We start from the raw sequence: 27,774 nt of genomic DNA, 5'->3' as shown, positions 1-27,774 counted from the left end.
TTACCCATTCTGAATCCCGATTTTGCTATCTGGGAAAAGGGAGGGCCTAATCATTTCCCGACTGAGTGTTTGAAGAATTAAATATCATTTGTATCATAAGATATGTAAAGCACTTGGTACACTCCAGACACTTCATAAACATACGTCCCTTCCTTTTGAGAATGCAAAGAGATAAAAGAATGAATAACCTTCGATCTAGTTGAAAGAATACTGGGGTTAATTTAAGTTTCAAAAGCAATGATCTTCCAAGACAAGTCTACTCATGTTGCCCTGCGTTGTACGGAAAGATCATCTGGCAGTTTTATCTGCATCATGCTGGCTTTATTTACACGTCTCAGATTGAACTACGGAATGTGGTGATAACAGTTTAGCAAACACAACATTACATCTGCGGCTGCTACCAAATTGCCTGGGAAGAGTAACAGAGATCCATTCAGAAAGACAGAACTGTTATCACATGTGCTTGTGTGTTTCCTTAACATAGGAGGCTTCTGATTTATAGAGGGAAATGTGTAATAAAAAGAGTGGAAGAGTGGTGGCCACTGGTGTGATTAAACAAATGCACAAAAAAATTGTGACCAACCACGCACCACACTCTCAGAGCCCTACATTTGAGAAAGAATGGATTTTACTTCTTACTACAAACTTGAAAAACCAGTGAGGTGGAAGTCAATTCACATGATTTAGGGTCTACTTCGTGATAAAGCTTGCATCACAATATAATGGAAGAGATGAGAGCATGGAACTTTTCAGATACAGAATTCCAATTTCATAAGGTTCCTTTGTTTTGGTATACCATAAAGAAAGACTGGTCCTCACTGTAAGAAAAATGATGACAAACTCCATCTCGATAATCTAAAAATGTATATTATTCTACACACACACACACACACACAAATATATGTAAGATCACCACTTTCTTCATTGTCCACTTGTTTATAAAATATGAGAAAAATAAAGCTGAGTCTTTTGGCTAAGTTTGTAAAGCAGCCAAATTAAGAACAAATCATGTGCTTGCTTTATAAATAAAACCAAAAATAAATCAGGAGGCAAATTCATCCTTCTTCAGGCCTTGTTGCCACCCCCACGGCTCCAATGACTACAGCACTGTAGGTGTAATAAACCAGCTTGGAGCCTCTGGGAGAGAATTCACACCATCAAAATGAATTTACAACTCAGAATTAATTATATAATCAGTATGTTACTTTAAATATTTCCCACATGTTCTGATTTAGGAAAAAAATCCTCATTTCTCAATTAATTACCTAAGCAAAACCGAGGAGACAGCCCTGAAAATGGACCATGTCAGAAAAAATCCTTTTCGACATGTTTAAAAATGGAGTAGTATTTGTCACAGGATGGGAAGCATTCCCAAAAGGGATCAACGCAAAATTCTGTCTCAAGATCTTTCCAATAATTCCAGCCCTCTAGAGCAAAGGCACAAAAATATAACTTGGACTTTTGATGGGAGTATGTTTGGTCTGTTTTATCCTACGGAATATTAAAAGCCTATGAACACTTGAAGAATTGAAGAATTATAAATGCCAGAAAACTTGGAAGAATTATAAATGCCAGAAATAGAGTGAGCGGGATTTAGCATGGAAAACACACAACAACAACAACAAAAAAAACCCCGAAATCTCAGTATCTGTCATAACAAATAAGAAGCAATATTTCTGATAGATGAGATAAAGAACTATTCCTTGGGAAGCTTGGCTTACTGCACTGGCAACTTCTTCCCATGAGAGTTGGGGGAATGTGCGCATGCGCTTTCACGTGCGCATGCGCTTTCACATACGCATGCGCAGGCACCCCCCCCCCCACACACACACACACGAGTCAACTCCATGGCGCATGCACACATGAGCACATCCCCCACCCCCCCGACACACACACAGTCAACTCCATGGCGTATGCTCTTTCAATGGGGGGAAAATTTTGTAGTTTTTCAGGAGAGCACTTCTTTCTCAAGTATACTTTTGCTTAGGGAAATGAATATAAAACAGACCGGATTTTAAATCAATATCATTTCTAAGTGGTTTTTAAACTGCTCTGTTCATTTCAGAAAGCGCTTCCACACTGGTATTTACCAACATGTTTTCTTGGCTTGCAACAAGAATCTCATCTGGTATTACAGGGAAGGGCTGAAAAATATAAAAGAATGAACAACATCAAGAAGATATTGATAAAACACAAATGAAAAACTGGAAACAGTTTATGATAATTATTTGGCATTTAGACCTCAAGAAGATTGGTTTCTGAGCCAACTGAAAGATGCATGATGCCCCCCCCCCCCCAAGGCAAACAGGGAGGGCTAGTGGTTTTCTATAAGTACTGGAGGTAGTTCTCTGTAACTACTATAGGTAGACACACAATGAGCTGCAGTTGCTGACTTTACTGTGTGTGTCCTTTAGTTTTCTTTGAGGTAGGGGAGTGAGAAGGGCGGAAGATTGAACATTAATGTGATCGAGCAGTGCAACAAGTAATTCTTACTACCCTAAGACTCAGCTCCAACATCACCTCCTTCAGTGTTCCTGATTCACACACACACACTTCCTCTTCACTGCCCAACCTAGTGTACAAACTTTAACGAAAGTAGGAACTACTCTATACTCCAATTATTTAGAGGACCATGTTTATAGTTATAATCTTTGTACCTATAGAGGCTCAGAGAGGGAGAAAACACTCCATAAATATATAATAATGCAGAAAAATGAACGGATAAATTAATGACATGTTTCCTTCATGACAGTGTGGCATGGTCCAAAATAGATCTGATTTAGGTCAGAAGAACTGGATTTGAGTTTTGCTACTAACCTAACTAGTTAATTTCTCTTAATTTGTAGATGGGGGAAATAATATCAAATTTAATGGTTTATTTTGAGTACTGGATGAGCTAAACTACATAAAAACAGTATGCAAATTATAAACCCTCTACTAATATTAACATTTTTATAAATATAATTACTTAACTAATATTCAAAATAATCATGTTTTATATTATTACTTTTGTGCCCTTTATTACTTACTTTAAATTATTACTTTTCCCTTGAGGAAAAGAGAGGGGTCTTCACCTATCAATTACCTTGTAAACTCACTGGATAATCAGGATTTAGGGCAAACCACCAGGGAACAGAGGGGGGTTCCATTAAGAAAGACAAGAGAACAGCTACTATCCTCAGAAAAACAATGACTTGGGGATAATGGAGATATAATGCCCAATGTATTCTATATTAGCATGATGTAAACATTTTAGGCAATGAGAAATTAAATATCTAGACACAGTACAGTCTATAAAACCAGAGCCTCTGACTGTATTCTGTTAGACAGTGCACATAAACTAATAGAAGGATAGATAATCCATCTGATTTATACTCTGGTATATCATATTTCACAACATTTGGGAATAACACACCAAGTATAACCCTTACAATAGAAATCACAAAGAAAATACACAAGTACTAGGAATATTATTGAGCCTGATACTAGCAGGATGAATAATGGTCCAAAAGGTCAGATTAGTAACATTTCTGGATGACTTCAAAAGGTAATGAAGCCAACACATTTTTTAAGAACGGGGGCTTGAGTTTTAAAAGAAAAGTCAGAGCAAGTCAATGTGTCAGAGAAAAGACTGCAGGAAAGAGGGAAGCCAATCCTTTCCCATTCAAAATATGCATAAACTGATAATTAAGAATTGGCTGGAATCCATTTTAATATTAAATTCTTGAAAGTAAGACTACCGTTTGGTAGAAATGGTAGCAATTAAAACTTCATCACTAAAAAATCACATTAAATCAAATTAAAAGGAGTTAAATCAGAGCAACCATTTACTTTATTTCCCTGAAAGTTCTTTTTTTTTTTTTTTTTTTTTTTTTTAAAGACTTTATGTATTTATTTGAGAGAAAGAGAGAGAGATAGCCTGCCAGGAGGGAGCCCAACGCGAGACTCGATCCCAGGACCCTGAGATCATGACCTGAGCCAAAGGTAGATGCTTAACCACTGAGCCACCCAGGCACCCCCCTGAAAGTTTTCCTTAAATACGTCCTCTACAATATGCCCTATATACAGTTTGCATATGCCCTGAAAGTGTGTGTGTGTGTGTGTGTGTGTGTGTGTGTGTATTCAACTATTGCTAACCTTCCAAAGATATTGTCTTTGTATTTTCTTAAAAATACCACATTTTATCATTTTAAAGTACCACTGCTCTGTCAATAGGTTAAAAAAATCACTAATGAAACAAATTTGCTGTGTTTGGGACATTGTTAAGAAGGCACAAAGGAATCATAAGCAAAACTACTCTCACACTGAGATTGTAAGAAGAAACTTTCTCCAAGGATGATGGTCTCCCCTGGTTGGGACATAGATCATCTTCTCTCTCTGGAATAAGGAAACACAGGGAATGAGGCATCATGGGCCTAGCCCACTCATCCAAAGGACGATGGAGGTTATATTACAGCAAGAACTCCTTCTAAATACATAGGCCACGTGCTTCTCTCCCTAAGAAGGTTCTGCTTGGGATGAGTGGACTAACCAGTCTGGAGAACGGAAACCATGTTAAACACTGAAATTGATGGTTTAAAATGTACTTAAATTTTAATGATGATATCCTGATTTGTGAAGACAGCATGGAGATACAATATTCATTTGTATCCTTTTGTTGTAAAATGTTCCACAACTGATCCACAAAAATGTATTAGATGTTTATTTTCTTAAGAAAAACATCCATATATGTTTTCTCGCCCACAATTGACACAGAAGGGCAATTTTTCCCCCCTAAACACCCTAAGACAATTGTGCACTCATTGATCATCCTAGAACAGATCATCCAAGTCCTATTTCTGACAGCCGAGTTAAAGACACACCAACTCACAATGCAGGCATTATAGTGCAGTTTCCTTATGATATAGCAAGACAGGATTTTTTTTTATTACATGCCCTTATGATTTCTTCTTGCTGATGTTAATAGTAAATGCTAAAATATTCTATGTAAGCATTTGTCAGGCTGGAAAAAGAAAGAAACTCTAATGCAAGTATTTATACCTTCCGCAATGAAAACAAGATATTATTGCTTTGCGTGACCTTTCCTAAGTATGGGATACAGCACTTTACACAATAGTTTCTTGGTTCATGCTTCAATTACTGACCTTTACTGTGCAGAAAATTAATGCAATTTTCATTGTAATCCATCCGTACAAATAAGGTCCACATAGAAGAATTCCACATTTGGAATCTAATACAAATAGGAAATGTCATCTGATTGCTGTTGGCTGAACTTAGCCATTATCTGTTTGTTCAGGGGTCCCCAGCAAACTACACTTTTAACAAGCAATTTCTTGCATGGGCCATCAGGAATAAGAAAGAAAGATTTTCTCTCTTCAAAGTTTAGCTTGTACAGTTAGTTTCCTAAAAGCCAAAAAAGTAGTTACCTGAAGGTTCTATGTTATAACTGAAAGTCCAGACACACACACACACACACACACACACACACACACAGGCACACAACTGTGCAATCTAATTTGGCTTCTCATACCGGTCACCACCATGGACTTCTGACAGTGAACACGAGCAAGAGGCTACAGTGATATCATTTGACAACAATCCCCCTTCCAGACAATAAAAGTATGACAGACCCCAGACCACGTCCAGGTCTGTGCATCAGAGACTTGCAGAATATACGGAATGCGTCCATCTCCCAAGGAAGCTGTGCCAGGGGGGCCCCTTATGTGCTTTCAACTTCCACAGTTGCCTGTGATGGTATTTGGTGGGAAGGGGTGCTGGCAATTAAGGAATGTCACTTTCAAGACGGATAGTTTGGATAGAAAGGAGTTTCCTCTCTTCTTCTGGTTTGGAAGGAAACGGCTGTGTGTTTATAATTTGTAAACAGCCCATCGCTCACTGGGTGTGTTACAGTTCCCAGAGGCATGGTCTGTCATGTCTAACATGCACCAGAAGCCAGGAGGGTTCTGTGGGTAAGCCCTTTGGTATATCACAAGATGGAGGGCGGTGGCCCAGTGGCTGTGTGTGCAGGTCTATGACGAGCACGTCTCAGTCGTGGAGTCTGCTCTACGTGGAGAAGAAATGATGGACTGTAATATATATTGGGATGATGTGGGCTCCAGAAGTCTTAAAGTTGAAAATCCCTCTATACTTTAAAATCTCTCAGAGATGTGAGATTGAAAAGATATGAATAAGGACTACAAAGTTCACCAGTCTCCCTAACAGTAGAAGGGTTGCATTAAGCAGAAAGAGGTATAAATAGAAGTCAACATTTCATTTTAGATTTATTTCTCTGGATGATTTCACAGACCTGTAAAATTGAGGAAGCAAACAAACATGGCCATGCTGTGGCTGTTAAAGGCCCTATGAAAATACTACAATTGAAGTAGCTCAAGAATGGAATTGCCCTGAGGGTAATTAGGAACGTCCTGATGCCCATGCTCTGTAGCAGGTTTGGCACACCTGTCACGGGGAGGGCAATGCTTGGATAAACACAAGAGCTCCAAAGCTCTTCCATGTAGATGTTATGGCTCCAACTCAGTCATCCTTGCCCAGGAAGGCTTGAAGCCCAACTGGCTCTACTTCCAGACCCCCAGGCCCCCAGACAACCCTTGAGGCACCTCAGTAGAAGGTTGGCTTGTGACGATCACTGGTCTAGACTCCATGGCCTGAATTTCTTGTTTGCCAGGTCACACCACCTTTTCATTCATTTCCTTCTTGTTGGATGCTCTCCTTTATCAGATGGGCCAAAGACACACGGTCATAATGATCTCTAAAGGGCAGATGACGCCCTCTTCTACGGAGGGCTCATTTTAACAGACAGAGCCAAACAGAAGAAAATCTTCCTCACTTCCAAGCCTTGGTACATAAAATTTAGCACTTTTGCCCGGTAAAAGTTTAAAATAACTTCATCAATACTTGTGCTTCTTTTGGTAAAACATCCCATCATCATGCAGGTTAGCTTGGCTATGACTATTTTTCATACTCAAGGAGTTACATTACTCAGAAGCAACACACATCGATTCATCAAGAAGGAAGCTGCATCTGTGTGACCTTATTCTGGAAAGAGTCAATTCCATTTTAAAAAAAAAAATATTATGCTTTATCTTATTATTTTGCTATTAATGATCATTTTAGCACAACAAATAAGATTCACTTTGTAATCCACCCAATTTGCTTCAAATGGGCAAAACCATCTGGCTCACCCAATTAATTTTAGGGCTGTGTGTCATGGAGCCAGTATTTTTTTTTAATACGTTGCTATTTTATGGGCATTTTATATTGGATACTTAACTCTTAAGATCCCCCCTTTCGCCTGTTTCCCCTCCTGCAAGCCTCCTAGACACAAGCAGCACAAACCCCATACACCCACAGGTTCTAGGAGGCTGGAAGTCCATTAAGCTGGTAGCATCTCATTTGGCATTTCCATTTTTTTTTTTTTTTTCATTTTATTCCAGAAGGTTTGTCTGAAAGCGTAATGACAACAAAAGCAGCAGATTTGAGAGATTCTCCCAGGAGAAGAAAAAGGACAGATGTACACAGACATATAGCTGAAAACACTGCCAGCAACAGCTGGGAAACTGACAGGCTCTGAAGTGGGTGACCACCCCACAGAGCGCAAAGGAACAGCAATTTTACTTGATTTACTTTTGACTTCCTAGACTACCTTTTATCTACCTTTTATACACCAAGGGGCAGGCTCTTGCGATCTTCCCTCGCATAAAATGACAAGCCTCCTCTAGGTACGCTTTTTATAATATTTCAGTAATTCCTTATATTTTACCCCCTTTTATCCTCACTGAATAAGATCTTTAAAAAGTGATATCCTTTATAAATTACACAAACATTACTATGCCGGACACTAAAAACAAAACAAAACAAAACAAAAACGGTTTGACTCAACCAGAAAAGCGCTATCTGCTCACAATATTAACACCCCCTTCCATGAGCTTCCCTGAGCACACTCACCTTGTCATCTTCATCCTCCTCTTCCTCTAAGTCTGTGCTCTCCTGAAAGGAAAAACCACAGTTCGTTAATATACCATCCCCTGAAATTACTAAATGCAAATTAAACCCATATACACTTTTTACGTTTTTTCTACATAATTGAATCACTAGTGGTTTTTAAATACATTATAACTTCTTAAAAAATAATGCTTTTAAAGTTCAGGGACACTGTGGCAAGACTATAAGAAATATGCATAATCTACATAAAACTTCACTATAAATAAAGCTATTAGGTGAGTGCCCTTTGAAGGCATCCAGCTTTAAAAATGCATTGCCAGGCTTTACTTTCTGTAAACAGTTTGTTCTTATTCTGACAAATGAGCCAACTGCTATGTTAAGGCTGAGAACACCATATTCGGTTTGTGCTAGGCTCATTGTTATAATGACTGCTCTTTTCCTTTGGGGCCATTACTGAAACATTAGACAGTAGGAAATGCATTAGTCTGAATATAATCAATCTCAAGAATAAGTTACAGGTTTCAGTACATTATTATTGTTTTCCTTGGGATTCGGGGAGGGGGTTGGGGGCAGGTGAGAGAAGCCAACTCAGGTTCTGATAGCCACTAACAGGCACCTGGCTTTAGTTTGGGGGCCAAAGCACCACCAGGTGCTGTGAATAGGCTTGTTCAGATTGGTTTAGAAATCGTGACTTTTTACCAGGTAACTTTTAATTGTATCACTGCAATAGTTAAAAGCCAACACGGTCCGGGGGGGTGGCCCGTAGCTCAGACAGAATGCTGAGTATTAGAAAACCAGAGTCTGTTTACAGCCTGAATGCTTACCTCTCTGCTCAACCACCTTGCAAAGGTCAGGCATGCTGTTTAGATGCCATCTTTCCAGTAGTAAACAGAATTGTCAATATCATGTTCTTAAAGAAAGAGTAACTCTGAAGTATCCAGAGAGTACTCTGCTATACTCCATAAAACCACTGAGCAGTTACCAAGCAATTGCTCCAAGACCGGTACTCCATTACCTCCCAGAATTCCCATGAGCTGCAGCTAGCACTGTGTGGGACATTCCACAGATGCTGGAGAACTCACCTATTCACCGTTGGCAACACACATGAAAGCAAATGGGTAAAAACACGTAATAAAAACATGTTATGGGAGGAAGAATATTTTAATTAGGAGTTAGAAGCCCAGCTTGGGACAAAGTCTTTAGCTTGGGACACTGGTCAAGCACACCCTGCTGTGTGACCTTGGGCAAATCACCTTGCCACTCTGGGCCTTACTTTCCTCAAGCATAAAATAGAAATGGTAATTCTTGCCTCCTTCATGGTTGTGTTATCAAGATTAAAATAGGTAATGAATTTGAAAGTGTTCTATAAATTAAAAATATTTTATACACACATTTATAAGCACATTCACTTAAGTATTCTTTTTATTTTTATTTTTTTAATTATGTTATGTTAGTCACCATGCAATCCTCATTAGTTTTTGATGTAGTGATCCACGATTCGTTGTTTTCATATAACACCCAGTGCTCCATGCAATATGTGCCCTCCTTAATACCCATCACTGGGCTAACCCATCCCCCCACCCCCCTCCCCTCTAGAACCCTCAGTTTGTTTCTCAGTTTCTCATGGTTCATCTCTCCCTCCGATTCCCCCCCTTCATTTTACCCTTCCTTCTCCTAATGTCCTCCATGCTATTAAGTATTCTTATGTACCCATATATACATGTATATATACCTGCCTACAAATGCATACACACCATGTATATAACTGGAAAACTAAAATCTGATTGAAAATTGTAAAAATGTGAGTTGACAGCATTTTTTACTAAAGATGTTTCTCGTGAAAATTTCCCTCATCCATATCTGTGTGTAACTTAGTCCTTAAACAATCCTGTACTTTAAAGCTATTTATTTGTTGGTTCTAGCATTGTTAGGTCCCTCATTATTGATATATGTCCATGCCTACTGCATTAAACAATCAAATATCAAACAGAATAAAATTTTGAATTTGCTTGAGGTTTTTACTCCCTGCCAAAAGACTCATTTTCTCTACTTCCCTTCTACCCCCAAACGATACCAGAACATCCCTTTAATGTCCATTATTTCAGAGATTTTTTAAAAAAATAATAGCATTGTATGGAAAAATGGGTGAAGATCGTTAGCTTTTGAGTCTTGAGAAACCCAATGTGAAGGTCCTCTAATATCAAGTCTCAGAATCTTAGATTTTTGTTCTAAAAATTTGTTTCTTGAATCTGGAGGTCCAAGATAATACCATAAAGCAAGTCTACAAATACAAGTTCTTGTTCACCCAGACCAGGAAAAGATTCTCTGGGCTGGGATAAGTGGAACAGGAGAAGCTGAGTCAGACAGTAAGTATGATAAGTAGATGCTAGGGGATGTCTTGCTTTTGCTTCCTTCAAGACCATGGGAAGCTTGAGATTTTCAGGACTTGCACCCAAAAATTGAGCTGTCTATGCCTGCCCGCTCTCTGATTTCTCTGGGAGTTGGCAAGCCTCTGAAGGCTTTAGGCGAGAAGTGAACACTGCACAGGATGTCTGGGTGGAGAGGCCTAAGGCAGCCTCCCAGATGCTTTCCATGCCCTGAAGGAGCTCAAGGAGATGCCAAAGGCTTTTTTCAGTGGTTGAGAATGTTATTCATAAGAACCTTACAGATAACCAGATGGGCATCGAAATATGCTGCCACCATGATAAAGATGACCAAGCACCAGAGGGCTCTCCTCATGCTAAGAATGTAGGCCAAGGCTCAGGAACATAACATAGAAGGATGACTCCGGGTTATGAGCCAATAAAAGATCCCCACTATCACATAAATGTATGTGCAATGTTGCTCTCCTCAAGTCTCAAACAAAGTGGACTTGGGTCATGATTTGGTGGTGGTTGGTTGTTGTTAACACATTTTTTTCCTCTGGTCAAATGTCACAGTTACTGGAATCTTAGCTCACCTGGCTGTCCTGGATGCTGCCAACCTTCCCTTTTGTGGGTGTGATGAAATTGTAGATGAAGAGTAGCAACAATGCCAGGGGGATCATGTACAGTTCAAAATTCCAGACAGTGACTAAAAATACCTGAGTGGAAGACAAGACAAAATCATTGCTTGAAAAATCAGTATGGGAGTAATCTTAAAATCCTTCGTATTGACTTAAGGAAATTATTATTATTTTTTTTTTTTAAAGATTTTATTTATTTATTTGAGAGAGAGAGAATGAGAGACAGAGAGCATGAGAGGGAGGAGGGTCAGAGGGAGAAGCAGACTCCCTGCCGAGCAGGGAGCCCGATGCGGGACTCGATCCCGGGACTCCAGGATCATGACCTGAGCCGAAGGCAGTCACTTAACCAACTGAGCCACCCAGGCGCCCTTGACTTAAGGAAATTAAATCTAGGACACTCTACAGCAGCTTTTAGGAACAGTTGCCTACAGGTTCACACACACACACACGATTAACAGTTTTAGCATCGGCAGTAGAACAAGGAAGATATAGAAATGAGTAGACCAGTCACACTCTGAAATAGACAATATAGTAGCCTCATACCTGAAAATCCCATTACCCCATCAACTGTATTCATTTTTTTTTGCCCCAAGATTTACCAGAATTTAGGAAAGTAGTATGGAAAAAATCCAAGGTCTCAGAGTCAGGCCACAGACCAAATTTTGCCAATAGTAAGGTTTACTGGAACTGTAGAGAGTGATTACTTTTCAAATTGGCTGCCAATGTTTAAAAATCCAAATAGTTAGATAAAAACTTCAGATAGCCAAAGTCTCTTTAAAAATCTTAAAATTTTCCAATTTTGAGGCTGGATGGTCACAAGGAAATGATGGAATGCCTACATAAGACGAGGTATTTGCTTTACCTGCCCAATTGCTGTCAGCCTCTGGATTTGTGACCCTGTCCTACAGAAGGACAAGCAAGAGCTTGGGTTTGAATCCAAGTATCTATGTGACAATGGTCATGGGAGACATAAATGCAAATAAGACATGGCCCTACCTCCAAGGAATAAGCGAATTAGGACAAATAAAACAACCCATGATAATTACAACATGAGGCAAGAGTGAAATCATGGGGAAATGATTTCAAAACTTGAGCCTCACTGTCTTTTCCAATTCACAGGAGGTCCAGAGGATGAAAAAAAGATGATGTGTGGTTATTGGCTGTTAGTGCTTGTAAGTGCTTGAAAAAGTCACTTGTTTACATCAACTTAGAAGAGGCAACTTACTGCATCTTAAATACTGAATCTTCCTTTCTCAAAGCAATATTGTTTTACTTATTACTAAAAATATTTTATACCATGCTAAAGTTTTACTTTTGTAGATATTATATGTATTTTCTGCTTTTTTTGTTTGCTAAATTTAATCATTTCTCCCATTACATATTTCAAGCAGATAAATAAAATCTAATAATTTGTACATATTAATTTTTTTAATTTGTAACTTTACTGAATTTTCTTACTACTACATATAGCCTTTCATTTCACTTTTGGGGGGTTTCTAAGAATATAGTCATACAATCTACAAATAAAGAACTGCTCCTATTTCCTCTCGTCTAGTATCTATAACTTAATTTCTAATATGTATACTTACTTTCATTACTACTAACTAAACAATTTTAAATAAAAACGTTGAGAGGGATATTGTCTAACTCCTGAATTTTACAAAAATGCGTCTACTGTTTTACAATTAAGCATGACATTGACTTTTAGTTTGAGCTATATAAATCATTTTGTATTAAGAATATGCAAATAAACCTTTTTAAGAAAACTAGAAAGTTTACATACAAGCATTCATTTTATTATTCTTAATATTTTAAAAATATTTATGAATCCTCTTTATGAAAATACTAGAAAAAAATATTTTTAAATAAGAACACTTATGCCAATTTTAACAAGGATTTTTTTTTTTAAGGTTTTATTTATTTATTTTGACAGAGAGAGATACAGTGAGAGAGGGAACACAAGTAGGGGGAGTCGGAGAGGGAGAAGCAGGCTTCCCGCTGAGCAACGAGCCTGACATGGGTCTCGATCCCAGGACCCTGGGATCATGACCTGAGCCAAAGGTAGATGCTTAACAACTGAGCCACACAGGTGCCCTAGGATTTATTTAATTCTTCTTATTTTTTTTTTAAATCAAGAATGGAGGAGGGTGAATGATTAACCAATTGTTCTTTCGCTATCTTCTGAAATAGGGAGGGTTTTTTCCTTCTCATTTTAGAACCTCAACATGGTATATTGTATTTATAATTTCCTAATATTGAAGTGAATTTGTATTTCTGGAAGAAATGTCCCCTTTAGTGGGCTGTAATGGTCTTATAATGTATTTTGTATTTGCTAACACTTGAAGACGTTTTGCATAGATACCCATGTGCTATTGTTTCCTTTTTATATTATTTTTAGGTTCTGGTATCAGGATTATTTTGATACTATTATTTTGGTACACTCCATTCTTTCTTTCTCTATACTAAGGATATATTTTCATGTCATATTACTAAATATTCCAAGAATGAAAAAAATAAACATAGACTAATTTAACAAATGCCCATGCACCTTCATGCATTAAGACTTGTCAATGTGTTGTCAGTTTTCTTTCCAATTTATGTATTAGTCTTTTTAAAAAATAAAACACTTCAGATAATTGGTTCCCACTGTCAACCTTTCAGTGACTACCCTCAACCTACTCCTCCCATTCCCAGAGGCCACCATATCTGAAAATGGATGTGAATCCTTGCATCTGAGGATATCTAAGATTTATTTTAGAAACAACATAAACAGCATCAAAATGTTCCCGTAATTCTGAAATTTTTTTATTCAATATATGTTCCATAGATCTGTTGATGGTGTAGGTATAAATCAAGTATATTCATTTTTAGGGGTACCTGGGTGGCTCAGTCAGTTAAGCATCTGCCTCCGGCTCAGATCATGATCCTGGGGTCCTGGGATCAAGGCCCGCATTAGGCTCCCTGCTAAGCAGGGAGCCCGCTTCTCCCTCTCCCTCTTCCCCCACTCATGCTCTCTCTCTAATAAATAAATAAATCTTTTTAAAGAAGTATATTCATTTTAACTGACATATGGTACCGCATTCAAATGAATGTTCAGTAATTTATCCATTATACTCTCATCATTGAAAACTTAAGATGAAACAGTGGTTTTACTTTTTAATGTAGTCAAACATACTCACCTTCAACCTTAGAGTTTGTTCTCTTATGTTCAATGTTCTTCTTAAGGAATCACATTCTACTCTGAGATGATAAAGTTATTTCATCATGTTTTCTCCCAAAAGATAACTGTATGTGTGTGTTCCTTATTTTTTTGTCTCAGGTGTTCTTTTGGTTTACAGTTGGAAACAAGCATCCAATTTGAACTTTTCCCCTATAGAAAGCCAACTTTTGCAACTAGATTGTGGTGTACCAATCCCTATTTTTGTTCACTGTTTCCATTACCACTTCTGCTGCATACCAAATTCCCACATGGGTGTGTTTGTTGTTTATGGGCACTCTAATCCTGTCCATTGATACATATTTCTATTTTACCAAGACCACATCTTTAACTGTAGTTTAATAACCAGATGACCTCTGAGTGAGCAAGTCTGTATTATTTCACCTTCAAAATTATCTTGGGTAGTTCTTTGCTCTTTACCCTTCCGCATGTATTTTAGAAACAATTTGTAATGTTCATAAAATTCTTGGTGAAATTTTCACTGGGATAGCCTTGAATGTATGTATCAATTTAGGGAGAGCTGACATCTTGATATTGGCTTTCCAAATCATAAAGATTATTTATTTCTCCATATATTCAGGACCTTTCTATATCTCAAAATATTTTATTACTTTCATCATACTGATTTTACATTTTTTTATTATTTTTCTGTGTAACAAGAGTTTTGATACTATTATGAATGAGGGCATTTTAAATTTATATACTTAATTGGTTACTTCTGGGCATGGATTTTTATATGTTGTTTACATTATTTCTGACCCCTCTTATTAGCTGTAGGAGATTTCAAATCTATCCTTCTGGTGATCTGATGTGGAAAATCATTACATTGCTTTTTTTTGCCTTCCTATCTAGTTGTTACTTACATATTCTTTTGGTGCTAAATCTCTACACTTTTTTTTTATAAGTACAGAATTTTTAAAATGCTTTTTGAATCAATGCATGCTATTATGTTGTTGATTTCCTCCAGGCTATTAATCTGGTATGCTTTATCAGCTTTATTTACTGTTTTATAATTTATATTTTCCTATACTTTTCTTTTTAAAGTTTTCTTTTACTTTTATGTCTTGTTTTGCTTTGATATGAACAGAGAAAAGCAGAGAAAATAGTACAGTCATTTCTCTACTAGATAAAGCTAGATATTTTCCTAATTGTTACCTATTTGTCTTTCCTCATTCTTAAAGTTCTTTTAGGACTGTGTTTTAAATGGTTACTATTCCTTAATGTCTATTTACCAGATAAGTGAAATTTTATTTTTTTTATATTGTTAAATATAACTTCAAGTGAAAAGAGGCTGATATGAAACTATTGGGAAAAATTAGGAAATAGAATATTTTTAATTTATTTTCATCATAAAGCTATTTATAAAATGTCCTTAACAGAATTATTTGTACATCAATTAATATTAGAAGTCTGTTGTGTTAGATAAACACCTCCTTTACCATAACATTTGCCTCTATCAAGCACAGTTAAGTAATACCAGAAAGTGTTTTATAACAAAACTTGAGCAGCATTTAAATATCCATTTAAAGGACTCATAACTTTCAGAGTGAGACATTAGTGCCTTTAGAAATATTTTTAAGGGGCGCCTGGCTGGCTCAGTGGGTAGAGCGTGTGACTCTTTATCTCAGAGTTGTGAGTTCAAGCCCCATGCTGGTTGTGGAGCTTACATAAAAAAAAAAAAAAAAAATTAAAAAATCAATGTATAATTCCTACCTCTGTAATGAAGAATTAATTTCCTAATAAACACCTTCTAGCAAAATAATATTAATAATACTAATACCCTGAAAACAAGTTTTAAAAAAAGTCCAATGATAATTGATAGACTCCGATAGTTGATAAATAGACCTGAGATTCTGATCCAAGGTTATTAAACTTTGCAGGGGAGTTCAAAGCTTAAAGAAGAAATCAGATCCACATAGGGTCACTGTAATGTTTATGCATTTCTCCCTCAAGAGCAGCTGTGGTCACAATGGTAGTACCAGTTGGTTAAAACTCAAAAGAAAGATTTGCCATCTTTCTGAATGGATGAAACAGGCAAAGAAGCTGGGGACAATCAGGGCCACTAGATGGTATAGAAGTACACTGGAAGGAGAGAGCAAGCAAAGGAAAACCCCAAATTCTGTATGTGAACTCTGTTGCAGTCTCTGCCATAGATGTGGGGCGGACTCCAAGCAGTCTTAACTGGGAGCAGAGCTGCTACCCACAGGAGGTGTGGCAGAATTTACACTTTGAGTTTAATGAAATTAAATGTCTTCTTAAAAAATAAAATCAACCTTATTTGAATAAATGTAGGAGAATCTAGGGTCTCCACTGCATAACATTCCTAATATCTAAGACACAATTAAAAATCACTGGACATACAAAGAGTCTGGAAAATGTAATTCATTTTCAAGGAAGAGGCGATCAACAGATGCCAACTTCAAGGTGAATTATGTTTTTTTTTCTTCCAAGTTTTATTTAAATTCCAGTTAGTTAGCATAGAGTATTAGTTTCAGATATACAATTTAGTGATCCAAGCTTCTATACAATACCCGGTTCTCAGCACAAGAAGTGCCCTCCTTAATCCCCATCACCTATTTAACCCATCCCCACCCCCACCCCCTGCCCACCTCCCTTCTGGTAACCAACAGTTTGTTCTCTAGAGTTAAGAGTTTGTTTCATGGTTTTCCTCTTTTTCCCCTATGTTCATTTGTTTTATTTCTTAAATTCCACATATGATGAAATCACATGGTATTTGTCTTTCTCTGACTTACTTATTTCACTTAGTATAATACTCTCTAGCTCCATCCACATCATTGCAAATGTCAAGATTTCATTCTTTTTGATGACTAATATTCCATTATATATATATACACACACATATCAATATACACACACACACACACACACACACACACATACATACATACAAACATTGTCTTTATCCATTCATCAGTCGATAGACATTTGGGCTCCTTCCATAATTTGGCTATTGTTGAAGGGTGAATTATATGATGAAATTATAAGACAAGAGCTTTAAACCACCTATTAAAATATGCTCAATGAGGTAAAGGAAAATAAACTAACATAATGAATGATAATTGTGAATATGAGGAAAATATAAAAAAATAATAAAAGTGCCCATCTAAAAAAATATGATATCTAAAATTTTCAAAAAATTCAGTAGATATGCTCAGTAGCAGAATTAAGAGGAAAAAGTCAGTGAACATAAAGATATATCAAAAGAAATCTTATCTGGGGCACCTAGGTGGTTCAGTTGGTTAAGCATCTGACTTTTGATTTTGGCTCAGGTCATGATCTCAGGGTCATGGGACTGAGCCCAATGTCAGGCTCAGCACTCAGTGTGGAGTCTTCTTGTCCTTCTCCCTCTGCTCCTCCCCCATTCTCTTTCTCTAATAAAAAAATAAATAAAATCTTAAAAATGAAATCTTATCTGAAAGAGAAAAATGTTTGGAAAAAATGAATGGACTATTTGTGGCCCATGATAACTTCAGAAGTTCTAACATAGGTCTTTGGAATCTCAGAGAAAGAAAGAAGTTAAAACTTATGTAAAGAACTAATGGCTGAACACTTTTTAGAGAAACCCAAGCACAATACATTTAAGAAAACCAGGCTTAGGTATCTATATTATAATCACACACACTATATTTTAATCACACAAACATCACACTACAATGCTTGTGACCAGAACTATTTGAATGGACATGGATTTCACATTAGAAACTATGGAGGCAAGGAAACACTACAATAATTTTAAAGTGTTAAAATGAACTACAGTAACAGAAACAAAAATTGTCAACCCAGAATTCTATACCCAGTGAAAATATCCTTCATGAGTGAAGGTGAAGTAAAGATTTAGATAAGAGAAAATTAAAAATAATAATAATCTTTGACAAAGCAGGAAAAAACATGCAATGGAAAAAAGACAGTCTCTTCAATAAATGGTGCTGGGAAAATTGGACAGCCACATGCAGAAGAATGAAACTCGACCATTCTCTAACACCATTCACAAAGATAAACTCAAAGTGGATGAAAGACCTCAATGTGAGACAGGAATCCATCAAAATCCTAGAGCAGAACATAGGCAGTAACCTCTTTGACATCACCCACAGCAACTTCTTTCAAGATACATCTCCAAAAGCTAGTGAAACAAAAGCAAAAATGAACTTTTGGGACTTTATCAAGATCAAAACCTTCTGCACAGCAAAGGAAACAGTCAACAAAACAAAGAGGCAACTCACAGAATGGGAGAAGATATTTGCAAATGACACTACAGATAAAGGGCTGGTATCCAAGATCTATAAAGAACTTCTCAAACTCAACACCCAAAAAACAAATAATCAAGTCAAAAAGTGGGCAGAAGAGATGAAAAGACACTTCTCTGAAGAAGACATACAAATGGCTAACAGATACATGAGAAAATGTTCATCATCATTAGCCATCAGGGAAATCCAAATCAAAACCACACTGAGATACCACCTTACACCAGTTAGAATGGCAAAAATGGACAGGGAAAGAAACAACAAATGTTGGAGAGGTTGTGGAGAAAGGGCAACCCTCTTACAGTGTTGGTGGGAATGCAAGTTGGTACAGCCACTTTGGAAAACAGTGTGGAGGTTCCTCAAAAAATTTAAAAATAGAGCTACCCTATGACCCAGCAATTGCACTCCTGGGTATTTACCCCAAAGACATAGACGTAGTGAAAAGAAGGGCCATATGCACCCCAATGTTCATAGCAGCAATGTCCGCGATAGCCAAACTGTGGAAAGAGCCGAGATGCCCTTCAACTGATGAATGGATAAAGAAGATGTGGTCCATATCTACAATGGAATATTACTCAGCCATCAGAAAGGATGAATACCCAACTTTTACATCAACATGGATGGGACTGGAGGAGATTATGCTAAGTGAAATAAGTCAAGCAGAGAAAGTCAATTATCATATGGTTTCACTTATTTGTGGAACATAAGGAATAGCATGGAGGACATTAGGAGAAGGAAGGGAAAAATTGGGGGGGGGGGGGAGTTGGAGGGAGAGATGAACCATGAGAGACTATGGACTCTGACAAACAAACAGGGATTTAGGGGGGATTGGTTAGCCCGGTGACGGGTATTAAGGAGGGCACGTACTGCATGGAGCACTGGGTGTTATACGCGAACAATGGATCGTGGATCACCACATCAAAAACCAATGATGTATTGTATGGTGACTAACATAACATAATAAAATTCAAAAAAAAAAAAAATAATAAAGTTCCCTAACCCCCCAAAAAATAAAATAAAAATAAAAAATAAAAAAAAAGTATAACTTCATATCAATAAATGCTAAAGGAGTTCTTCAAAATGAAGGGAAAAAGATACCAGATGGAAACTCAAACTTCAGGAAGAAACAGAGAGCATCAGATGGTAGATACATAGGACAATATTAAAGACTATTTTTTAATTTTACTTTCTCTAGAATCCACACGATTGTTTAAAGCTATGCTTACAGCATCATCCTGGTGGGCTATATAATGTACTTAAATGTAATATATATGACAACTAAAATATAAAGGAGGTAGGGATGAGTGGATAAATGGACTTAGATGAACTGCAATGTTTCTAGGTTTTAGGTGAAGTGATTCAATAATACTTCTAAATTGACTATCAAAAGTTAAGGGAGATTATACATACACACATGCACTTTAATCCCTAGAACGATCACTGAAAGAATACTGCAGTGAGTTAAAATGGAACATTAAAAGGCACAAAAAGAGAAACAGGAATAAGGAACACAGTAGACAAATGGAAAATAATAAAATGGTTATCTAAATCCAACAATATGAATAGTTACATTAAATGTTAATACAGGAACAATACTATAAGCATAAAAAAAGCCGAGATGAGAATAAAAACTGCAAAATATTCTTCTAAAATTAGGGAAAAGGTAAGGATGTCTGCTCTCACTACTTCTATTCAGCATTAGACTAAATGTTCAAAACCACTTCAATAAAGTAAAAGAAATGAAATAAAAAGCACAAATATCAAAAAGGAAAACAGCAAAACTATCTCTATAGATGACATGATTTTTTAACATAGAAAATTCTAAAGAATCTACAAAGCAAATCCTAGAAATAATTAAATCCAGCAAAGTCACAGAGTATAAAGTTATTTTTTAAAGCAAATTCCATTTTTATATGCTAGTAGCAAAAATAACCCCTGGATTATGACATTTTAAAATTTCCATTTATGGTATCAACAAAATCCATAAATATATAGGAATAAAATTCACAAAATATGAGCAGGATCTCTTCACTGGAAATTATAAAAGATTGCATTATAAAATAAGTGGATAGATATGCCACTAATTCATGGGTTGGAAGACTCAATATTGTTAACATGGCAGTTGTCTATAAACTAATCTGTAGATGCAAACAATCCTAATTTTGTAGAAATTGACCAGATGATTCTAAATATTATCTGGAAGTACAACTGACAGGATCATTAAAGTAATTATAACAAATAAAGCTTACACTGCCTAATTTCACAATTTACATATCTATAGTAACGAAGACAGTGTGGTGCTGGCAAAAAGATAGGCATAGAGATGAATGGAACAGAAAATAGGTCCAGAAATACATCCACATACATGCAGTTAATTAAGAAAGTTGCCAAGGTAACTCTATGGGAGAAATACAAGTCTTTTCAACAAATGGCACTGGAACAATTGGATATATGTATGGGGAAAAAAGAAAATCACTAATCCTTACCACCTACCATATATAAGAAATAACCCTAAAGGGATTATAATATTTAAATATAAATATTCAAACTTTAAAACTTCTAAGAAAACATATGAGGAAAAACCTTTGCCATCTTGGGTGACATTTCTTAAGATACAAAAAGTACAAAGAATAGTGTAAATAAAAGAAAAAAATGGAGTTTACTGGCACCAATCTTCATTCGCTCTTTGAAAGACACAGCTAAGAAATGGAAAAAGTCACAAAATGGGGAATATTATCTATACATATACTGAAAGACAACTTGTATCCAGAATATTTAAAGAATTCTTATAACTTAACAAGAAGATAATCCAATAAAAACGAGCAAAAGATTTGGCCAGGCCCTTCACACATACAGAAATGTATGTGAATACCTAAAAGCACATAGAAAGATATGCAATGATTATCCATCAAGTAAATGCAAATAAAGACTCCTGGGAAATAGCAGTGCACGCATAACAGAAAGGCTACAATTGAAAACACTGACAAGAGAGAAAGCATTGACAGAATGTGGAACAACTAGATCTCTCAAACACTCCAGGCAGAAATACAAAATGATACAATTGATTTGGAAAACCACCTGGAAGTTTCTCAAAAACTTGAGCATACCTCCTACAATCCATGGCCTTTCTACTCCAAAATGTAGAAATTTAGCATGTAGCATTTAATGTACGTCCCACAAAGACTTGTTCACAAATGTTCAGAGCATAGCAGTTATACCAAATAACAGCAAAACCGGCAAGAGCCCAAATGTCCACCAACACATGAATGTAATATATCCATTCAATGGAACACTACTCAAAATTAAAACACCTACAAAACGTCAGAACCAGTACATGAAGCTCTATTTCTCTGATACCAAGAAAGCTTCTTACTCTATCATGTGGGTGTCCTTCCTACATTCCACGATGCAGATGCAAAGGTGACCCAGTTTGTATCTTCTCCCAAAACGTAACGTTAAGAAATCTTAAATCTTCAGCTACAAATATTTCTTCACTCTTTGCTTCAAAATTTGTCAAAATTTTTATAAGAATAGATAAAAATATATATACATGCCAAATCTCAGATGAGGAAAAAGTGATTCATAAAGAGACTTCATGTTTTTCTAGGGAAAATGCTAAAGACAGAAATATGTGTGAGAGAGGCCGTGGTTCCAAAGGAGCTGTGATTGATGAACTTAGCCAGCACTGTCATAAACACTTCACAAATTCTCCAGGTATTGTTTAATTAGGTATGACATGAGAAGGATGTTATCTTACATCACAAAAAGTTTTAAAGAACAAATAGGACTATGTTTTCCTCAGGTTTCATTATGAAGTGATTTGTAAATAATTATGTAATCAACCAACCCAACGGCCATTAAATTATCTTCTATACATCCAAGAGGATGCCTCACTTACAAGTATTTAACTTGGGATACCATGTACAATGGCACTGCTATTTTCCCAAATAGCCTCATTTAAAATTATATTAAGATTCTGTCCTGTCCCTTGTGAGTAGATTTAAGACTAAGAAATAGCCAGATTACATGAAGCCAAATCTCTGAATGACTCCTAAAAACACTACATTTGTTGAGACAAATAAAACTAACATACAAAGTATGATTACAGAGATTAGTATTTGCCATTTGTCAACTACACATTGTCCATGAAAGTAATGTTAAAAGAAATTAAAGATTAAAAAAGATCCTCATTTCAATATATATGTTTTGATAGGGTTGCTCATACAAAATGATGGATTTTTTTTTATGTTTGTTCTCATAAATCACTAGACCCACTGCTGAGCTTAGGGTCAGGTTAATATGATTATTGTTTACAGAGTATCACTTTGACCCAATATTGGTCAGATTAACTAGGTAATCTTAAATTACTATTCTACTGTGTAGAATGACATAGGATGACTTAAGATGGCATAAATATGTTAAGCACATGATTAAAAAAATGTTCACTTTTGGTAGAAAATTACTGAAAAACTTTTATATCAAGTTTCAGTAATGAACACTCTATTTTCTTTTTAAATTTTATTATGTTAATCACCTTACATTACCTCATTAGTTTTTTTTTTAATTTTTTTATTGTTATGTTAATCCCCATACATTACATCATTAGTTTTAGATATAGTGTTCCATGATTCATTGTTTGTGCATAACACCCAGTGCTCCATGCAGAACGTGCCCTCCTCAATACCCATCACCAGGCTAACCCATCCTCCCAACCCCCTCCCCTCTAGAACCCTCAGTTTGTTTTTCAGAGTCCATCGTCTCTCATGGTTCTTCTCCCCCTCCGATTTCCCCCCCTTCATTCTTCCCCTCCTGCTACATTCTTCTTCTTCTTTTTTTCTTTCTTAACATCTATTGCATTATATGTTTATAGCAGCAATATCCACAATAGCCAAACTGTGGAAAGAGCCAAGATGTCCATCAACAGATGAATGGATAAAGAAGATGTGGTGTATATATATACAATGGAATATTATGCAGCCATCAAAAGGAATAAGATCTTGCCATTTGCAACGACGTGGATGGAACTGGAGGGTATTATGCTGAGCGAAATAAGTCAAACAGAGAAAGACATGTATCATATGACCTCACTGATATGAGGAATTCTTTATCTCAGGAAACAAACTGAGGGTTGCTGGAGTGGGGGGTGGGGTGGGAGGGATGGGGTGACTGGGTGATGGACACTGGGGAGGGTATGTGTTCTGGTAAACGCTGTGAATTGTGCAAGACTGTTGAATCTCAGATCTGTACCTCTGAAACCTCATTAGTTTTTGATGTAGTGTTCCATGATTCATTGTTTGTGCATAACACCCAGTGCTCCATGCAGAACGTGCCCTCTTTAATACCTAATAATACCCTCTTTAATCATTCCCCCACCCCCCTCCCCTCTAGAACCCTCAGTTTGTTTCTTAGAGTCCATAGTCTCTCATGGTTCATCTCCCCCTCCGATTTCCACACCCTTCATTTTTCCCTTCCTACTATCTTCTTCTTCTTTTTTTTTTTTTTTAACATATAACGTATTATTTGTTTCAGAGGTACAGGTCTGAGAAGATATTTGCAAATGACATATCAGATAAAGGGCTAGTATCCAAAATCTATAAAGAACTTAATCACACTCAACACCCAAAGAACAAATAATCCAATCAAGAAATGGGCAGAAGACATGAACAGACATTTTTCCATTGAACACTTTACTTTCTAAGTTACTCATTCCTACATCTCAAACTAAACATTGAGTTTTTAAAAAGAGAATAAAGAGATCAAGATTCATTTCATAAATACAGTTAAGGCTTAAAGTCAGAGTAAAAATGAACAGATATCTTGGAAGGAAAAGAGATGAAAATTAACCCAATATTCAACTTCCTTGCTACCAGCCCAAACTCCAAACTTACTAGGCCACTGAGTTAAAATCATACTGACAGGCAACATCCCAAGAAGCACGAAGGAAGGGCTACTTGATTTACTTTGATTAAGGCACTACTGCTTCAAAGTTCAAGAACTTTTATTGAATATTCAAAGGGGTTAGAAGGTGTTTCATCTGCAAAATACTGAAGAGGGGACCTTCAGTAAAAACCACTGGAGTGGTCTTTGCCTTATGACCAACAAGAAAAAAAAAAAAAAAAAACAGACACTTCTTTCCCAATATTGTGAAAATCAGTTCATTTGTTACAATAAAAGTTAAAATATTTAAAAACAGTGTTTCTTGGCGCCTGGGTGGCTCAGTCGTTAAGTGTCTGCCTTCGGCTCAGGTCATGATCCCAGGGTCCTGGGATCGAGCGCCATATCGGGCTCTCTGCTCTGCAGGAAGCCTGCTTCTCCCTCTCCCACTCCCCCTGCTTGTGTTCTCTCTCTCGCTGTGTATCTCTCTCTGTCAAATAAATAAACAAAATCTTTAAAAAAAATAAAAAAATAAAAATAAATAAAAACAGTGTTTCTTGAAATAATCATACAGTCTTTATGAATAACCATCCTGTCAGCCCAGGGCATAATCTGAGGAGAGATTCTCATACACATGATTATTTTAGAATAAAGGTATTAGGTAAAGATGAAACAAAGTTATGCTACTTCTATTCCAAAGAACTCCAAGGTTAAACAAAGACAGAGTAATATAAGAATCTGTTTTTAATTTGACCAAGTACACATTCATTGTTCTAACCAATCAGTAAGTAGCTCCTTCTCAAGAAAGTGTAACTGCCTTTACTGATGTGAAAGGAGAAAAAAAAAAAGTGTTGTACAAACACCTCCAGGTCTTATCATGTCCATTCATCTTAATAAAAGTCTCTATTGCTTCCTGTCTACATTATGACACTTAGACAGTGATAGCTTTATATTTAAGACCTTCCTTGCATTGGCTTATACTTGACTATAATTCATAAGCCAATATCCACCACAAATTCTAGATTCACAATCAAGATACGCTATTTGCAGACCCCATACATGAAATGGTGTTCAGAATTTTGCTTTTGAACATACTCTTCACTCATTTAGAAAGCTACTCCTTGAGCATTTCTTCACCTTGGACGTGTTTCCTTTTCAACCCATCCCAGAGCACTACATATTAACCCCATCTTACTGTCACTGCTTTACTTCACGTATAAATTCATTGTTCATTTTCCCTTCACTAAACATTTGTCGAATACAATGAACCATGTTGATTTATTGTTTTTAAATTTTTTTTCAATTTCAAGTAGTCATTTATTAACTGACCAGATTATAAGAATAATCATGGTAGATACCTTAGTTCATCCTTTTAGTAAGCCCATCTTCACCTTCTACAAAATGGGTGCTCTTTTTCTTCATTCCCCCTCATGGAGAAGATCATTTGAAGGGCCATAAGAAGTTATTTGTTTCTTTGAAACATTTTTCAACAGTATAGATCTCATAAATCAGAACCTCCATGCAAATGATGCCATATTTACCAAAAGACTGAGCAACCAATGTGTTATCTACCAGGGCAATTCACTTTTTGTTCATTTGGCACAACCACGCTTGTAGATCAATTCATTCACTGACTTCAGGTTTGCGTACCCCCATGCCATATATGGTTCCACAATCCTTGAACCTTTGGGTTCACACTATTGATACCTCTGATCCTGATGACAAATGCCAATTTGGGTTCTGCAGGTATGTAGAAGTTGCCAGCTTTTCTTGCCATCCTAGCTATTTGATCTCAGTTCTGTACATCTGCCTATATTCCTTGTGGTAATGCTTAGCTTTTTCATAGATAAACTTCCTCTTTACCTTTCAAAGCATCTTTTGGACAAACTTCTCACTCAGATGCTTGATCTTCAACTCTGTGAAATTACTCTGTTTTTCCTTATGGGTTGCTGGCACAGCAGGAACCTTCCTTTTCTTCTCTTCTGTATCCTCCATGGTTCCAGCCAGAAAAGAGCTGAACCATGTTGATTTAGACACAAGAGTGAACAAAACCAGCAAACCAACCACCACCCCTAACAACATCAACAATAAAAAGCCTTAATGGAACCTACATTGTATTTGGGGATTAGGGATGAGATAGGTAAAATAAATAAGCAAACTATATATTATATATCAGATGATAAAAACTGGCATGTGAAAATAAACCAAACGAACTAGGATGAAAAGAAGGGACTACGAGGCAACAGGGAAAGGGGTGCAATTGTAAGGGGGGGCGGCCAGAGAAGACCTTGTGGAGAGAGCAACATGTGACCAAGTCCCTGGAGGAAGGGTGGAAATCCAGTTCAATCGTGTTTCTGGTCAAAAGGAATAGTAGATCCAAAGGTCTGAAAGTGAGAGTATGCCTGTATATGCAAGGAATAGCAAGAACCCCTGTGGCTGAAGCAGAGTGAGTAAGACACTTAGAAAAAGGAACAAAAGTCAGTCTTTAGGGGCCTGGACCACAGCTGTAAGGTCTCTGAAGTTTATTCTAAGGGAGTGGCTGAGCTGTTGGCAGGCTGTGAGCAGAAGAATGGCACTTATGTCGACCATAGTCATGATCTGAGTAAGGATAGGGAGGAGGAATTAGAGCTTGAGGACAGACATTATAACATAATCTAGAAGAGAGGAAAGGAGAATGGATTATAGAAATGTATTACATCTGTGAAGAGGCACTAAATGTTTTTTTCAATAGCTGTGCTTACCTAAGGCTTTGCTAATTGAATATAATGAAGGTAGAGAAGGAAAGGAAATTATTTTAAAGATGGGCCATGGAATTTGAGCTGGATTATTGGTGAGGAACAATATAAAGTGGTAAGGATGCAATTTAAACACAATCGGTGTACTGATTAACAGATTAGAAGCAGCTGAAGAGAAAATTAGCTGAGAAATGATTCCAAAGAAATTATTCAGAATGTAGACAAGAGAGACAAAGATATAGATATATAGGAGAAGTTAAGAGATACGGGTGATAGGAGAAGATGTTCAGGGTGGGGAGAAAGAGTTAATGATAGAATGGGAAGGAAGCAATATATGAAGATAAAATGCCTGAGAATTTTCCAAAATTGTTGAAAGATGCCCATATAGGAAACAAAAAAAAGGAAGGGAGGGAGGGAAGGAGGGAAGGAAGGAGGGAAGGAAGGAGGGAAGGAAGGAAGGAAGGAAGGAAGGAAGGAAGGAAGGAAGGAAGGAAAGAGAGAGAAAGAGAAAGAGAAAGAGAAAGAAAAGACAAGAAAAGAAAAGAAAAGAAAGAAAGAAGAAAATCCTTACCAGGATAAATGAAGAATTTAGGCCTAAGAATGCCATAGTAGAACTGAAAAACACCTGGGAACAAGAAAGAAACACTTAAAAGCAGCTAAAGAGAAAAATAGCTCAATTACAAAGAAAAAGCAATTTGAGTGGATCTCAGTACAAAAAGC

The 27,774-nt window shown here is 36.7% G+C and overlaps 1 protein-coding gene across 1 annotated transcript in view; it reads right to left on the bottom strand.

Annotated features, from left to right (window-relative positions):
• The window catches only part of MCTP2 (multiple C2 and transmembrane domain containing 2), a 193,227-nt gene that overhangs the window by 24,110 nt on the left and 141,343 nt on the right, over window positions 1-27,774 (bottom strand). The window contains exons 17-18 of the mRNA XM_032391275.1: window positions 10,922-11,044; window positions 7,966-8,007 (exon numbers count right to left, since the gene is read on the bottom strand). Of these exons, the coding sequence (XP_032247166.1) occupies window positions 7,966-8,007; window positions 10,922-11,044 (165 nt within the window). The remainder of the gene's footprint in view (window positions 1-7,965; window positions 8,008-10,921; window positions 11,045-27,774) is intronic.

This window comes from Phoca vitulina, unplaced genomic scaffold (genome assembly GCF_004348235.1).
Source record: "Phoca vitulina isolate PV1807 unplaced genomic scaffold, GSC_HSeal_1.0 scaffold61, whole genome shotgun sequence".
Lineage (NCBI taxonomy): Eukaryota > Metazoa > Chordata > Mammalia > Carnivora > Phocidae > Phoca > Phoca vitulina.
This window is presented reverse-complemented; position numbering and strand designations above follow the sequence as displayed.